General features: G+C 40.8%; 1 protein-coding gene across 4 annotated transcripts in view; it reads right to left on the reverse strand.

Annotated features, from left to right (window-relative positions):
• Positions 1–16,114, reverse strand: part of lrch3 (leucine-rich repeats and calponin homology (CH) domain containing 3) — a 37,099-nt gene that overhangs the window by 3,702 nt on the left and 17,283 nt on the right. The window contains exons 13-20 of one of the 4 annotated variants that reach the window (XR_006096546.1): positions 15,016–15,060; positions 13,807–13,860; positions 8,956–8,986; positions 8,754–8,867; positions 8,549–8,643; positions 7,061–7,198; positions 6,871–6,948; positions 866–1,098 (exon numbers count right to left, since the gene is read on the reverse strand). Coding sequence is in view for 3 of the 4 variants with exons in the window: in XM_042414160.1 (XP_042270094.1) it covers positions 937–1,098; positions 6,871–6,948; positions 7,061–7,198; positions 8,549–8,643; positions 8,754–8,867; positions 8,956–8,986; positions 13,807–13,860; positions 15,016–15,060 (717 nt within the window). In the remaining variant the exon portion in view is untranslated. Of the gene's footprint in view, positions 1–313; positions 1,099–6,870; positions 6,949–7,060; positions 7,199–8,548; positions 8,644–8,753; positions 8,868–8,955; positions 8,987–13,806; positions 13,861–15,015; positions 15,061–16,114 lie in introns of those variants that run through there. The other 3 variants (XM_042414160.1, XM_042414158.1, XM_042414161.1) reach the window with 3 other exon arrangements.

Here is a 16,114-nt window from a genome sequence, read left to right on the forward strand (position 1 = left end):
ATTTACGTTAGCTATCGTTAGCAGTTAGCATCGAGCTCGATTATCTTCAAACCAAAGTGAAACAATAATATTTTGTTTTTGTTGTATTTATGTGATGTGAATGTTCAATTTTCAGTTAATTTCTTGTTAGATTTTGTAACATTTTGGAATTAAGTTTTCACTTTGACATGATATCATTTGGATTCAGTTTGTTTTGTAGATCCATAAATAAATAATATAAAACTAAATCAAGTTAATGTCATAAAGTTTGCATAAAGCTGTACAAGCCTAAATCTTCACCACAGTGTGTAACAGTGTTGACAATATAACAATATATCCAATAAATTTAGGTTTAATTCATAAAAATGAGCTGACATCCATGTTTGTCCTGGATTATTTATCTCAGCCAGATAAATCAGAACTTTCAGATAAATCAGTTTCTCACCAACTACACCCATAAAGTTAGCTACGTCACCAAAATCCAAAAACAACAAAACAACATCAAAACAAACCGTATCCATCATGTTAGCTGATGTTGTCACGTTGTTTTCTTGCTCCTCCTCAGAAACTGAAAGACTTATTTGAGCCTGTCATGTTATAATTTGAGTTTCTGAATATTCGTTTTTTCTCTTCCTGTCAAAGGTTAAAATATTTTATCAGACTCATCCTGCACTCAGAGGAGTAAACATAAATCTATCCCATCAAATACGACCGTCCAATCATTAAAGGAGGGATCACCTGACGCTCTGTCATGTGATCATGTTGCTAGTGTTAAATCTGTTGTCAGTGTATTTTATTATATTTGGATCCACAGGTGTGTTCACGTCTCCATCAGGTCCAGATCTGCTGTTCTGGAGGTTTTCAGGTGTTTCGTCAACTTGATCACCTAAAACAACCTTGCAGCGTGACAGGAGGCAGACTGAGCGTGTGTGGTGGTGGCGGCGGTGTCGACGTTGTCTACATGGTGACAGAGGGTCCAGGTATGGTTGATGATGTCGTTGTCGTCGTCGTGGTTACGGGGTGTCGGGGTGGGGCCAGATTGAGCAGTGCGCCGACGGTTCCGGCCACCTGGGGGAGCCCTCGCTCCTCCAGGATGTGCAGAGGAAGACACAACTGACTCTACAGAGACAGACACCACAGAAGAAGACACAGGGGTGGAAAAAGGAAAAAAAAAACAACGGAAAAAGGCGGGTCAACGGATGGTTAAATCAAATGAATGAAAACAATAGTAACCATGGCAACAGATGGGATAAACGAGGAGCAAACTCAACTCAAAATGTCAAATGAACTGATGGAGTAGAGAAAAGGTGAAAGACAAACAGGAGCGAGTGTGAAAGTTCAGTCTGTACCCAAATAACCCGGAGCTTTCGACCACATCTCATGCCCTTCATCAGACACTGGGGTGACTGCGGTTAAATAGTTGGGTCACATGATGACAGAGAAGATGTGGTTGAAAGCTACAGACTCAGTGGACCTTGAGTAAACATTTGTTCGTCAGAGAAAAGATGAAATAAAATTTTCTATCATCTTTATCACCCTGTTCATTTAGAGAAACTGGTTTTACTGGGACCAGTTGACTGCTGTTGTGTTTCTGAAAGGAGGCAGAGGAGGAAGTGATGAACTTGAACGGGTCAAGCGTCACCGAGAAGTCGAGGAGGAGACGGCAAAGATTTAATCTTGAAGAGAACGAATGTGTGTGTCAACTGAAATTATTTAATTGCAGAGTTTGTCAGAACCGTTCCGCCACTTTAACGAAGACAGGTGTGACGTCATCAATCATCTACTGCCTGATATTATTGGTTTAAAATAGAAAAGTCTGGTGGAAGGAAAACATGACGTCTATATCTGTGATTTAAAATAATAAACTGATGCACAGTTTGGATTAAAGAACAACTTGATCGATTTCAGTTTAAACTGGTGTCTGTTTGGTTTAGAGGACAGTGACTGTACACATCATCTGCAAACTCAACTAAGTCGTTTTCCAGTGTTAATTTACGCTGTGCAGCCATTTTGGCAAGAGACTTCCTGGTTAAATATTAAAAACTAAATATTTGTTTTACTGATGGACAAAAACACAGAAGAGTCGAGGTGCTTCAGTTATTTTATTAATGGAGCTCAGAGGGAAACATTGTCCAACATGAGGACAGAGCAGAGGCACACGGTCCGTTAAAAAAAACACTCAAACACATCCTCATCATCCTCACCACTCTTCATCTCTTAAAAATGCAGCTGTCATCACGGGACAAAAGTGGAGTTTTTATATTGAATTCTGACAGTTTTAAGAAGTCCAACAGGAAACCATCAGCTGTCTTTTTCCACTGCAGGAACTTACAAACCTCTCAGAACCGTTTCAGTCTTCAGGTTCCAGGTTCTTCTTGTGTTTCTGCCGTATTTTACACACCGAGACGTTTCAGATATACGTCATTAAAAAGCCGACAGCGGGACGTCGTGTGTATGGAGGACTGGTGGCGTCCAGCGCGTCAAACCACTTTGCAGTTTGAGCTTTTTAGTTGTTGTTGTTCTGCTTGTATCTGAGTTCTCTGTTCCACCAACTCTAAACAACCTCTTCCCCACAAACACTATATTTTCCGTTACCTTAGAGACCATTAGTGGGTGAAGAGTAGTCATGAGGAACTGGGACCAACACAGCAGTCTGCAGGTACTTTTCTGTTCCTATGTCCAACAAGACTTCCCCACTATTCTGTTTTAAAGGACTGGTTGTCCTGCTTCGTACAGGTAAAGCAGGAACGTTGTGGTTACAGTTGTTGTGTTTGTTGCAGTCGACCTTGTTGTGCGTCTGAACTTGGATTCAGTATCACCTCCTGAGCAGAGCAACAATTTATTTCCAGGAAATTGTCACCAAGGTGGGCAAAGAACAGAGGAAACAAAAGAAGAAGCTGAGATGGATCTACGTTACGTTAAGTTCCTGCAGTGGAATGAACACCGACTGCTTCCTACTCAGATTCCTTCACTTCCTGCTCTGATGAAGAGAAACAGCCATGTTAAAGGCGTTTCTACTGGTTGTGCTCACAGAGAGGAAGACCACACATGGAAAACACTGATTTTTGGTGAACGAAGCTTCTTATCCAGCATACAGGTTTCTGTCTGACCTGGGAGGAGGAGGCGACTCTGAACCACTTTACAAACCGTAAAAACAGTAAAAAACACAGTCAGACAGGCAGCCAAACATAAGGCACAGGGGGCGGAGCTTCAACAGGCAGGAGACGAGCTTCAGGGGAAAACTTTGGGATGATTGTAAAGTTTGAATTTCACCTGAAGGATCACAGGTTTTAGATTTTTACATGATCATCGTGAAGGTCTCAGTCTGTTTCAAACAAACTAGTTCGTATTTTCCGACCAAAGACATGCCCGGTGTTAAACTTGATTGTGCATGTGAAAAGTGACAGACAGTAGTCCACACGCCTGACCAATCATATCGTCTGTCTGTTCTGACGTTGGAACCAGACGTTGTTAGAAGAAGCAGACTGAGGCCTTGATCATCGATACACAACGATTATAAGAACTGATCAAGGAGTCTGATTTGATTAGTGAATTCAATAAAAAGCTACTGAATCCAACTCGTTGGAGACGTGTTGTTTGAGATTCTGCTGAGACAACGAAATGCAATCCAGGAAGTCGAGTTGAAGCTACAGATTAATGCATCTAAGACTGATCAGAGGTTCATAACACTCACAGACAGGATTTTACAACTCTGGAAAGTTATCACAGCAGCAACTGTTTTATTTTTTGTTGTGTTACAAAGTAGTCCACCAGGAATGTGCGCTTGTGTGTATGTGATTGGCCATCGCAGTGCTTTGCCAGACGACGGCGGGTCGTGTTGCAGCAGAAGTTGAGTCTGGTTCTGCTGGACGACGGCTGCAGGACGGCTGAAACTAAGGCGACATGTTCTCGACATGGATCCAACGCACTAGACGAAGACGTCAGAAAGCGGTGCGTCTACCAGAATCATTTTGTTCTGGATGGCTATTCTGAAAAAGTGAAAACTGCAACCAGCAGTAAAAGCCTTTTCATTCGTGTTTTGGTTTTGGTGCCGGTATGCTGTTGTTCAACCCAGCCGGAAGTCATGAAGTCTGGATCCATTTCACTCTGAAAACTATATCCTGTAGTCTGATCCCGGCTGTGTTCATCTCATCCAAGCTTGTCAACATTTTTCTGGCTTTGGCACAAGAAGATGATCCCGCCTACAAAGCTCTGATTGGCTGTGGTGTTTGTCTAACCGGGGAAACATCCATCAGTGACGAATCCACTGAGCAAATCAGGACTGAGGGCAGTGATCCACAGGTCTGAAACTAAGGTACAACCCTAAAACCACAAACTGTTTCACATACCATCTGTGTATGCATTAAGCAGGAGATACAACATGTCTGTTTTGATAAGGTAGGTGTAATTTTTAACTGTAAAACCAGACATCTACGTCTGCAGATGATGTGGTGTGAAGCGGTGGGGATGAAGTTCAGCACCTCCAACTCTGAGTCCGTGGTGCTCTGCTGGAAAACTGGGATTGTTCCTCTCAGGTTTGGAGTGAGTCAGTGCTCAAGTGAAAGAGTTCAAGTACCTTGTGTTGTTGTTGACAGAGAATAACAGGAGATCAACAGGCAGATGGATGCAGCATCTGTAGTGATGCAGGTGTTGTGGTAATACGGGAACTAAATCGGACCTCTACGTTCAAGCCTAAAGAACGAGACAGATAAAAGCCGTAGAAATGATTCCATGACCACCTCAGGAGATTTTCCAGGAAACTCCAGGACCAGACAGTAGGGATTACAAATCCCATCAGGTCTGACAACACCACACTACAACCCTCACCTACCTACCATCATGAGCTTTCTGTAGTGTCTGAACGAATGAGATCGTAGATACAAGCAGCCGAAAGGAGTTTCCCTCTCAGGGTGTCTGGGTTTACCCTTAGAGACAGGAGGAGTTCAGACATCTGTGAGGAACTCAGACACAAACACTGTTGGTTCACATCAAAAAGAGTCAGTTCAGGTGTATATATATGTATATGTATCTAATCTGGAGGGATTATCTACATCATGAGCTTCTGGAGATACTTTAAGAACGATATCAAGGATACAAGTGACCAAAAGGAGTTTCACTTGCAGGTTTTGGAGTTCAGACTTCTGGAAGGAATCTCAGAAATAAACCCTTCTTGTTCACATCAGAGGGACTCAGTTGAGGTGGTTCAGACATCTGATCAGGATTCCTCCTGGTCTCCTCCCTGTGGAAGGTTTTCCCAGCAAGTCCAATTAAGGGAAACACCAAGGCAGATGGAGAAGATGATGGAGGGATCATATATTCCATCTGGCCTGGGAAGACCTTCAGATCCTCCAGGTGGAGCTGGAGGACGTGGACTAAGTCTGAAATTTTACTTTTATCAATCTACGTCCCAACCCTCCCCTCCCGTCATGAGCAGGCTGAGGAGCCTTCACATTAAACAGTCAGTTGAAGTGGTTCAGACATCTGATCAGGACTCCTGGACGCCTCGCTGTGGAGGTTTGGAGGTATATATCTCCCATCTAGCCTGGGAATACCTCGGGATGCTCCAGGAAGAGCTGGAGTTTGTGACTCGGGAGAAGAATGTCTGGGCTACCTGCCATCTGGACCATCAGATACCAGATGAATGATATCCAGAACCAGACTAGCTGTTTCCTCCAGTCTGTATGTTGAGCTGGATAACCACAAAATGTTGAACTATTCCTTTAAACGTTGTGCTATGAATCTTATTTCAGTCGTTATTGATTAATGTTGTTCTGTTGATGAAACATCTGTCTCATCCGTGTGTGACGTCAGGCTGGACTCAGCAGACATTTTACGCTCAGGTTCGGGTTCAGACGTGCGGCGCCAGGTGGACGTAGATGGCACAGAGCACAGACATGACGGACAGGTAGAAGAGAGCGAAGCCCGCCAGCTGGACCTGAGGGGAGGGGCCGGTCAGGGGCGGAGCCATGGCGAGCAACACGCCCATCGTCATATAAACCCCGCCCCCTCTCCCGTCCAGGACCTCCCCGACTGAACACAGACTGTCCTGTGTGTGTGTGTGTGTGTGTGGAAGGGGGGGGGGGGGGTTATTGATGACATGGTGAGGAATAAAAGCGAGAAGACAAAGGAATGAGATGGACAGAATAAAAAAGGATTAATGAAAGGAAGATGAAAGAGAAGAAAGAAAGTTGTTAGTTGAAGAGAAGCAGCTTCGTATAGTTTCATCAGAGGGAGAAACGACGCGGAGCGGACAGTGATGTCACAGACCGTTAACATTTAAACATTAAGCTTTAATATCACTGAGTCTCTGATGTTTGTAAAAAAGCTTTTCAATGGTTGAAAACCGACACAAAAACCTGAGTTTTGACACGAGTGTGTCAGCAGAACGCAGTGTTTAGCGGCTGTGACCTCGCTGTCCGCTCCTTGTGTTTCCCTCCTTCAGCCTCACAGTTCAGCCAGCAGGTTATAAACACTGGTTCAAACAGCATCCGTCCAGTTAGTTTAACCCAACTTATACTGGAGTCTGAGGCTGACACTGATCATAGTTCAGAGTCTGAAAAAACCTGATAAATTGGCCGGCGGCAGTTTTTTTTTTGTTTTTTTTTTACATAAACAACAATCTTGATACAACACATCCATTAGATTTGTGTTTCATTAATATTGTGACTGTGATAAAAACTGAGCAGAATTTTAAGTGTAAAAATAAAACCGTCAGCGTCTCTGGTTTGAGATTTCTGTTCAGACATTTTATTGTTACTGACGAGCCGACAAACACACACGAACACCTGCAGTAAACTGTAATATCAGTCTGGACGATAGTTTATGAGTTAGATAAGACACACAGCCTCACTACACAGTGTGTGTGTGAGTGTGTGTGTGTGTGTGTGTTACCTGTGGGACGCCGATCCTGCGACACGCCTCCAGGAAGTTCTCCACGTTTCTTCGACATTTGGCCATGGTGAGTTTAGGCTGCAGGACACAGACGGAGGACAGGTGGTGTTTACGATGACATCATGCAGCAGCAGCGTTCTCATTGGTTAAAATGTTCTGTACGGTCAGAGCTCCTATTGGCTGCACTCACCACCGCGGGGGAGGGGACGTGGATGCTGGGGACGGACCGTGGTCGCACGTGATTGGCCAGGTGACACAGCACCACCCCGTCTGTCAGCGCTGCTCCCAGGTCGCTAGGCAACGACACCTTCAGACGAGCCTCGATGTTCTGGACAGAGACAGAAGTCAACATGAAGTCCATCAAACCTGCTGTGATGTCATCAGTCCTCAGCTGGTGAACTTCACTCACGTCAATCTGACCTGCTGATCAGTTTTTATCCACCACAGATCAAACCTCACACTGCACATCCTGTGTCTGGTTTTCACAGTAAAAGCGTCCCAGCTGTAGAACAGTGTATGACTTTTATTGTTAACTGGCCACAGGAAGTGTTGTTCTGTGGACATTTGTTCAGTTTGAACCAAAGTCAGACGCTGATGATCAAAGTTTGACACTGTTGAAGAATAACTGAACCTGGTCCCGAGGTCCTGCAGTAGACCTGTACATCACCGCAGCAAAGCCAGAACAACGACAACCAGGCAGAGATACTGACATTAATGCTCCAACACAGAACCGATGTCAGAGAACCTTTGTTTGTTTGTTTTTTTCATTTAAACAACTGTAAATATGACTGTTTATTTACTATTTTCTGGGCATTTTGAGCCACAAGATAGTCGCCTGGAGAGATGACGGGTTTCTGCAGAGCTCACTTAATTAAATTCAAGACTTTTTAAAACCTTCAAAGGATTTTTTTGAAGAATTTGATGCTTTTTAAGATTTTTGAAGACCTGCAGATACAAATATCGTTGTGTTTAATGATCAGCGTTACATATCTGACCTCACATCTGCTGTAGCTACAGACTCTGCAGCCTGCAGGTGAGACAGGTGAGAGGTGTGAGAGGTGAGACAGGTGAGAGAGGTGAGACAGGTGAGATAGGTGTGAGAGGTGTGAGAGGTGAGACAGGTGTGAGAGGTGAGACAGGTGAGAGGTGTGAGAGGTGAGATAGGTGTGAGAGGTGAGACAGGTGTGAGAGGTGAGATAGGTGAGAGAGGTGTTACAGGTGTGAGAGGTGAGATAGGTGAGATAGGTGTGAGAGGTGAGATAGGTGTGAGAGGTGAGATAGGTGAGAGGTGTGAGATAGGTGAGAGGTGAGAGAGGTGAGAGAGGTGAACAGGTGAGAGGTGAGAGAGGTGAGAGAGGTGAGATAGGTGAGAGGTGTGAGAGGTGAGATAGGTGTGAGAGGTGAGACAGGTGAGAGGTGTGAGAGGTGAGATAGGTGTGAGAGGTGTTACAGGTGTGAGAGGTGAGATAGGTGAGATAGGTGTGAGAGGTGAGATAGGTGTGAGAGGTGAGATAGGTGAGAGGTGAGAGAGGTGAGAGAGGTGAACAGGTGAGAGGTGAGAGAGGTGAGAGAGGTGAGATAGGTGAGAGGTGTGAGAGGTGAGATAGGTGTGAGAGGAGTTACAGGTGTGAGAGGTGAGATAGGTGTGAGAGGTGTTACAGGTGTGAGAGGTACGAACCTTTCTGAGTTGCTCCACCAGCTCTGCGTCTTCTCCGACCAGAACTGGAGCAGCAGGAGCTTCCTCCTGTTTCTGAGGAGCAGCAGCAGCGTCACCTGCAGGTCAGAGAGGGAACAGACTCAGATACGATTGGCCAGTCAGCTGACAGGTAAAGTTGACAAAGCCAAAACCTCCTCTGATTGGCTGCATCTGGACCGCGTCTCACCTCTCCTCTTCTCTTCCTTCTGGCCGAGGCGATACAGGAAGCTCTCTGGTCTCACGCTGGCTGTCCGACAGGAGGCCACGCCCCCGGAGCTGGGGTAAGAAGGTGACTGATTGGCTGGAGGAAAAAACAGGAGGCGGAGTCAAAATGAATCTGTGAATCTAACAAACGACAAAACATCAGTCATATTTTAGTTTAGTCTTACCTGTAGGAGACAGAGCGGCTCTGTCCTCTCCCTGCAGAGACACAACACAGGACATTACACACCTGCACACACCTACACACACCTGCACACACCTGCACACACCTGCACACACCTGCACACACATGACTGATACACACTCCTCAGCCGGATGAAACCAGACATGGGCTGAAATCCGGGACTTAAACATTCAACATTTTCAATTCTGACCAAAAAGTCCAGAATTGAATCTGAAGCTTACAGTGTAACTCTGATGATATTCTTTATTTTTATTATCGTCAACAAATTTCAAATGAGGTTCTGCAAATGATTTAAAGAAAGAAAATATAAAATAAGACCAGAGTTATGCTTCTAAACTTCACTCAGACTAAGTTAAGTTATAAACCAGTTTGTAGGTTTGTTTCCAGTAGAGCAGGACACATTTAAACATGCAGACAGACAGGAAGCAGCAGCAGCAGCATGCAGCAGCATGCAGGATGCAGTACCTGCAGCAGACAGGAGGCGGCGCTATCAGAGGAGAGAGAGCGACAGCCGTCTACAGACACTCCGGCCAGAGACTGACAGACACACAAAGAGAAGAAGACGACGAGGCAGAAAAGGGAAAAGACAAAAAAACAGAAAACCGCAGAAATGAAAACAAAAATTAAAAGAAAAAATTAAAACAGAACTCAGAGAAGAAACGGAAGTAAAACGGATCAACGGCTTCAAACTGAACTCGATCACACGTCATGTTCTTCAAGTCAGATACAGAAACAATGAGATGATGTCACTGATACAGTGAACAGAATATTAACTTTGTTAAACTGTGGTGTATTTTCATTAAAAGTCATTGGTGTGCTTAAAGACAATATTAAGCTATGCAGATTGATTTTATAAGTTTATAAGCAATAAGGGCTAGTGTGATACAATTTGTATTGGTGTAGTTATAATCTCATGAACCATATTTAATCACACTGTACGTATAAAGGCACGGTAGAAGAATCATAATCATACACTGGAGAAATTTGAGTGTGTTTGTATTACATGTCACTTTGCTTGGGTCTGCTAAAGTCTTCACCTTTCAAACATACTCTCTGGAGGAGATCAAGAAATAAGGGTGTAAAATGACTAGAATAACTTATAAAAAAATAAAAGGCCAGAAGACAACTTGGCAATAATGGTGTAAAATGATTCCCAATACTTATATATAAAAATTGGATATAATCAGATAGAATTGAATATGCCAGTACATATCCTCAAACACCTCAAAACCTGTTTCGAAGAGTTTTGACCAACAACGAGTGACGGAGATAAAAGATAATAATTGGTCAAAAATTAGGGAGGGTGGATGATAAGGTGTGACCTAAGCCGACCCAAGGACATAAAAACAATGCCCCAAAGAAAAAACCTTTGGAGCGATTTGGTTCTTTGTAAAAGTGCTACTTGCTCCCCTTTTTTGCCGACATTAAAGAACACTTTGGTGCTTGGACCTCTGACTCCCTTTTTATTTACAAGAGAGAGTTTTTTGCTCTGGTACCTTTTTCTGCAACAATTTGATACAACAAAACTAAGTTAGTTAAATTATTTTTTTTAAACCTTATAGGAGAAAAGGAGAAATAGTTCCTCTGAGTGACTCGTATGAACCAGTTATGAACCAGTTTGATATACCGGTTGTTCTTATATCTACAGTTTTAATGCTACGGAGACGATTCAAAAGTCACATTGTGGCTGCTGTGACTTTTCTTTTTGATAGCTGTTATACTTATTATAACAGTTATTACATTTTAAATACAACTCCCATAAACAACCAATGTATTTATATATGTCAGAACAGTACTACATATTATATTAGTATAGTATTAGTAGACTGTTGTCAGCTGATTATAATGTAGTTTTAGTTATGAACGTTAATGCATTAAAGCAATAACGTGTATCTATAACATAAGGATCAATGAGTTTTATATGATGAAGTCATCCAGTCGGTGCTCACACACTCTTTCTGCAGGTGTCGTCTTTGTTGTTTTTATGTTTCACAGCCTTTAAACTTTTAGTTCGACATGTTTAGGACACAAACCGCAGCTCGTATGTGTCACCTGTCTGTGTGAACCAGGTCGTCTCTTTATCGTGTTTGTGTTGGTGTCGATTTCAAACACCAGCACACACTGACACACAGAAAACACACACACACACACACACACACACACACACACACACACACACACACACACACACACACACACACACAGGTAAAGACAAGAAACAGAAAGAAAGAAGAGGAACAAACTGAAGAGGAAGTGAAGAAAAGAGGAAAACAAAAACAATTAAGAACAAATGAAACAACAAAAGAAAACAGAATCAAAGTTCAGGAAGAAACAAAAAAGGAGGATGACAGATGAAGGAGAAAGAAGACAGTTAATAATAAATACAGGTGCAGTAAACTTACATCCTTCTATTATCAATAGCTTTAAAAGAGACCATTAATATTTAAACATTTCATATTCCTAAAATATCAAACCTTTGATTTCACTTCATTCATTCAGTTTCCATTTCTCATGTGAACTAATATCAAGATACAAGATGATGAATCTCACATTAACTATCTGTCTGCACCAGTTATCTTATTATCTTATTATTATCTTATTATCTTGTTATCTTATTATTATCTTATTATTATCTTATTATTATCTTATTATTATCTTATTGTTATCTTATTATTATCTTGTTATTATCTTGTTATTATCTTATGTTATTATCATGTAATTATCATGTTATTATCATGTTATCTTGTTATGTTATTATCATGTAATTATCATGTTATCATGTTATGATCATGTTATTATCATGTTATCATGTTATTATCATGTAATTATCATGTTATCTTGTCATGTTATTATCATGTTATTATCATGTTATCATGTTATGATCATGTTATTATCATGTTATCATGTTATGATCATGTTATTATCATGTTATGTTATCATGTTATCATGTTATTATCATGTTATCATGTTATCATGTTATTATCATGTTATCATGTTATCATGTTATCATATTATCATGTTATTATCATGTTATTATCATGTTATTATCATGTTATTATTATGTTATCTTGTTCACAGCATCAGTATCTTGTATGTACGACACAACAGCCACATCTGTATCTATCACACAGTTTTTTTTCTCATTTCTTGTTAATAATCAATAACAGGATATTATCATGTATTAATATTAATATGGATCTTGTGTGAACGAGATAACTGACAACACAACGATGGATCCTGCCTCAGTTATTATCTTGAGTCTTGTCAAGATGACAACTTGTACGAACGTGCGCACAAATTAGATCTTGTGTGTAAAACAAAGATCTTTATTAATTATCTATTTATCACTATCTGGTCTCCTGTTATCTTGTCAAGATAATAACTTGATACGCATCCTGTAAACAAACCACACAAGATAAATATGTTTCAGCCTCTGAAGAGTTAACTTCATTAAGATCAATAAGTTAATCATCAGAATACTTCATTAAGATCAATAAGTTAATCATCAGAATACTTCTTCAATCAACAGTTATAAGAACTACAGACTTTAATATTCTGAGTATTTCTGTTGTCATCAGTGGCTCTAATTTAAAAAATATCAAACGATTCTTTGACTTGATGTTAAACTGATGAGACGCTGCGTCACCTGTCTGTCCAGAAATAATGATTCCAGCTAGTTTTAGGTTCCAGATCGTTTCTTTTGTCCTAAAACCTAAAAATACTGAAGTTGTAGTTTCCAGATTTACAAAACGTCTCAATCACGTTAATATCTGATGTTTGATTCACAACCTTAAAGTCAACAAACAAACAAACATCAGACGTGAACAACGTCATCAGTAAAAAAAAAAAAAGGAGCAAGATGGTGGACGGAGGGGGCGGGGTTATGATGACAGAGGGGGCGGGGTTATGATGACAGGTGTGCTCATGCTGTCTGCAGGTGAAGTTAAAGAGGAAACGTGTCACATGCTGATTAATAAAGTCCATCAGACGAGATCAGAGAAGCAAACATCTGTCAGATTTGTGTAAAATCACCAGAAATGATCGGATTCTTCATTATTGATCGAATATCGACAGACTGCAGATTAGAACTGAAACTTTATTAGTTTCATTATCGATTAATCTGCTGATTATTTTCTTATTTCATTGTTTTGTTTATAAAACGTCAGAAAACAGTGAAAAGTTCTCGTTATAATAAAGAGTTCAAGTTTTATCCAAAACCCCAAAATATTCAGTTTACTGTCATATAAATACCAAAACAATGATTTATTTACTGTATCGACAGCTGCAGCTGCGTCCATAATGAACCAGGTCTCTTCTGACTGTTGTCTCTACTGGACTGGTTAGACTGGTCGGACTGGTGTAGACCACATCAAACCACCAGACTCTATGGATTAAACATCATGTTAAACCTTAGCTGGTCGCCGCCCGCTGAGTATCTGCAGATCTGCTGCGGTTCGACGTGCAGTTTGAGGTCATGACGTCGGATTGATCAGCTGATCGATCGATCGATCAATCGGTTGGATTCGGTTTGAACAGTTCAGATTTCCAACATGTCTGCCGTGACCAACTGCAGCAACATTTAGCAGTTTAACATCTGAACATTTGGCCTTTTTGTTCAATAATAAACATGTTTGTATTTCTTAAAGTAAGACGCGACTATAAAACTGTTTTCTACTCGCTTTAATTGTGAAAATCCACAGGAAACGCGTGTTTGACGTCTCTGGTGATGTTTCAGAAATCTGAACGCTTCCTGTCAGTTTGTCGACGGATGAAGAAACTTTTGTTTAAAGGCCCAGTTAGTAGATTTTTTTGGGGGGCGTGGCCAAACTCTTACCATAAAGAGGGCGGAGTCATCTGTGTGGGTGGAGCGTCTGGAGGGGTAGACGTTCTACACACAAATACACACACACACACACACACAGACACACACACAGACTAGATGTGAAGGTGAACAGGTATGGTGATGGAGGGGCGTGGTCTAAACGGAGAGGGGGCGGGGCTAAAACACACAGATTGTTGTGTAAAACCACATTTTTTTTGGACCTGAAAGACCAAAACTCATCAAATGACTGATTCCAATCCTTCTGTACAATAATGAGTTTAAAGGTTGAGATCAACGTGTGAACAACCTGGTGAATCTGTGAGCAGGATTTTCACTATAAAGCTGCAGTTTGTCGTGTTTTTATCATCAGAACACGCAGCAGAGACGTTTCAGTCACTGAGCAAACTAGTAGATCATATTCTCACTGACAGTAAAATGTGTCATAAATCATTTATTAAAGCATCATCCTGCTGATTTAACATGTTTGTCTTCATGTTTGGATCCAACAATGATCGACTAACCAGGACTCCTCTGTTGTTCACTGATCTTACTTTATGTCTGATGTATGAAAACAGTCGACTGTAGTTTCCCCAAACAACCTTTTTCAGAAGGAAAAATTAATTAAACTTAATGAATTCATTAGGGCTGTAGTCTGCTGCCCAACCTGCTGGAGCCTGCTGGGTCTAACTGTACTCAACGTTTACTCAACGTTTACTGAATCAGCGTTTCTCCTGCAATAATATCAACGGACCAAAAGATATCTTTTTAATGCTAAAAATATCGCTAAATATCGGCAGCGTAACTCTGTAGGAATAGGACGGTGCTTAGTATGTTTGTTGGTTTGGATACAAACATGAAGGAAATATCAGCAGCTTTAAATGTTTGTGGCCTGATTATTAAAGATAAACAGCTGATGTTCATGTTGTAAACATCACTGCTGCCAGTTTAACCCTTTCTAACAGGTGAGATGTGGACGTGAAGGAGGAGAGAAAACGTATTTAACCTGCGACGACACACACACACACACACACACACACACACACACACAGTAATACACACACACACACACAGTACTACACACACACACACACAGTACTACACACACACACACACACACACACACACACAGTAATACACACACACACACACACACACACAGTACTACACACACACACACACACACACACACACACACACACACACACACACACAGAGTCTCACCTCACTGTCTGGACTGGTCTTGGTTGGACTCTGAGCTGCTTTATGCTGAAAAACAACAACAGTATTTAAAGTTAGTGATGTCATGTTAGGGCGGAGCGATATGACCAAACTCTCATATCATGATAACGATACATATCATGATAACGATACATATCATGATAACGACACATATCATGATAACGATACATATCATGATAATGATACATATCATGATAACGACACATATCATGATAACGATACATATCATGATAATGATACATATCATGATAACGACACATATCATGATAACGATACATATCATGATAACGACACATATCATGATATGTGTCGTTATCATGATAACGATACATATCATGATAATGATACATATCATGATAACGACACATATCATGATAACGATACATATCATGATAACGACACATATCATGATATGTGTCGTTATCATGATAACGACACATATCATGATATGTGTCGTTATCATGATAACGACACATATCATGATATGTGTCGTTATCATGATAACGACACATATCATGATAACGACACATATCATGATAACGATACATATCATGATAACGACACATATCATGGTAACGATACATATCATGGTAACGATACATATCATGATAACGATACATATCATGATAACGATACATATCATGATAACGACACATATCACGATAACGATACATATCATGATAACGACACATATCATGATATGTATCGTTATCATGATATGTGTCGTTATCATGATAACGACACATATCATGATAACGATACATATCATGATAACGATACATATCATGATAACGACACATATCATGATAACGACATATCATGGTAACGATACATATCATGATAACGATACATATCATGATAACGATACATATCATGATAACGACACATATCACGATAACGACACATATCACGATAACGATACATATCATGATAACGATACATATCATGATAACGACACATATCATGATATGTATCGTTATCATGATATGTGTCGTTATCATGATAACGACACATATCATGATAACGATACATATCATGATAACGATACATATCATGATAACGACACATATCATGATAACGA

Source organism: Thunnus maccoyii, chromosome 6 (assembly GCF_910596095.1).
Source record: "Thunnus maccoyii chromosome 6, fThuMac1.1, whole genome shotgun sequence".
NCBI classification, from domain to species: domain Eukaryota; kingdom Metazoa; phylum Chordata; class Actinopteri; order Scombriformes; family Scombridae; genus Thunnus; species Thunnus maccoyii.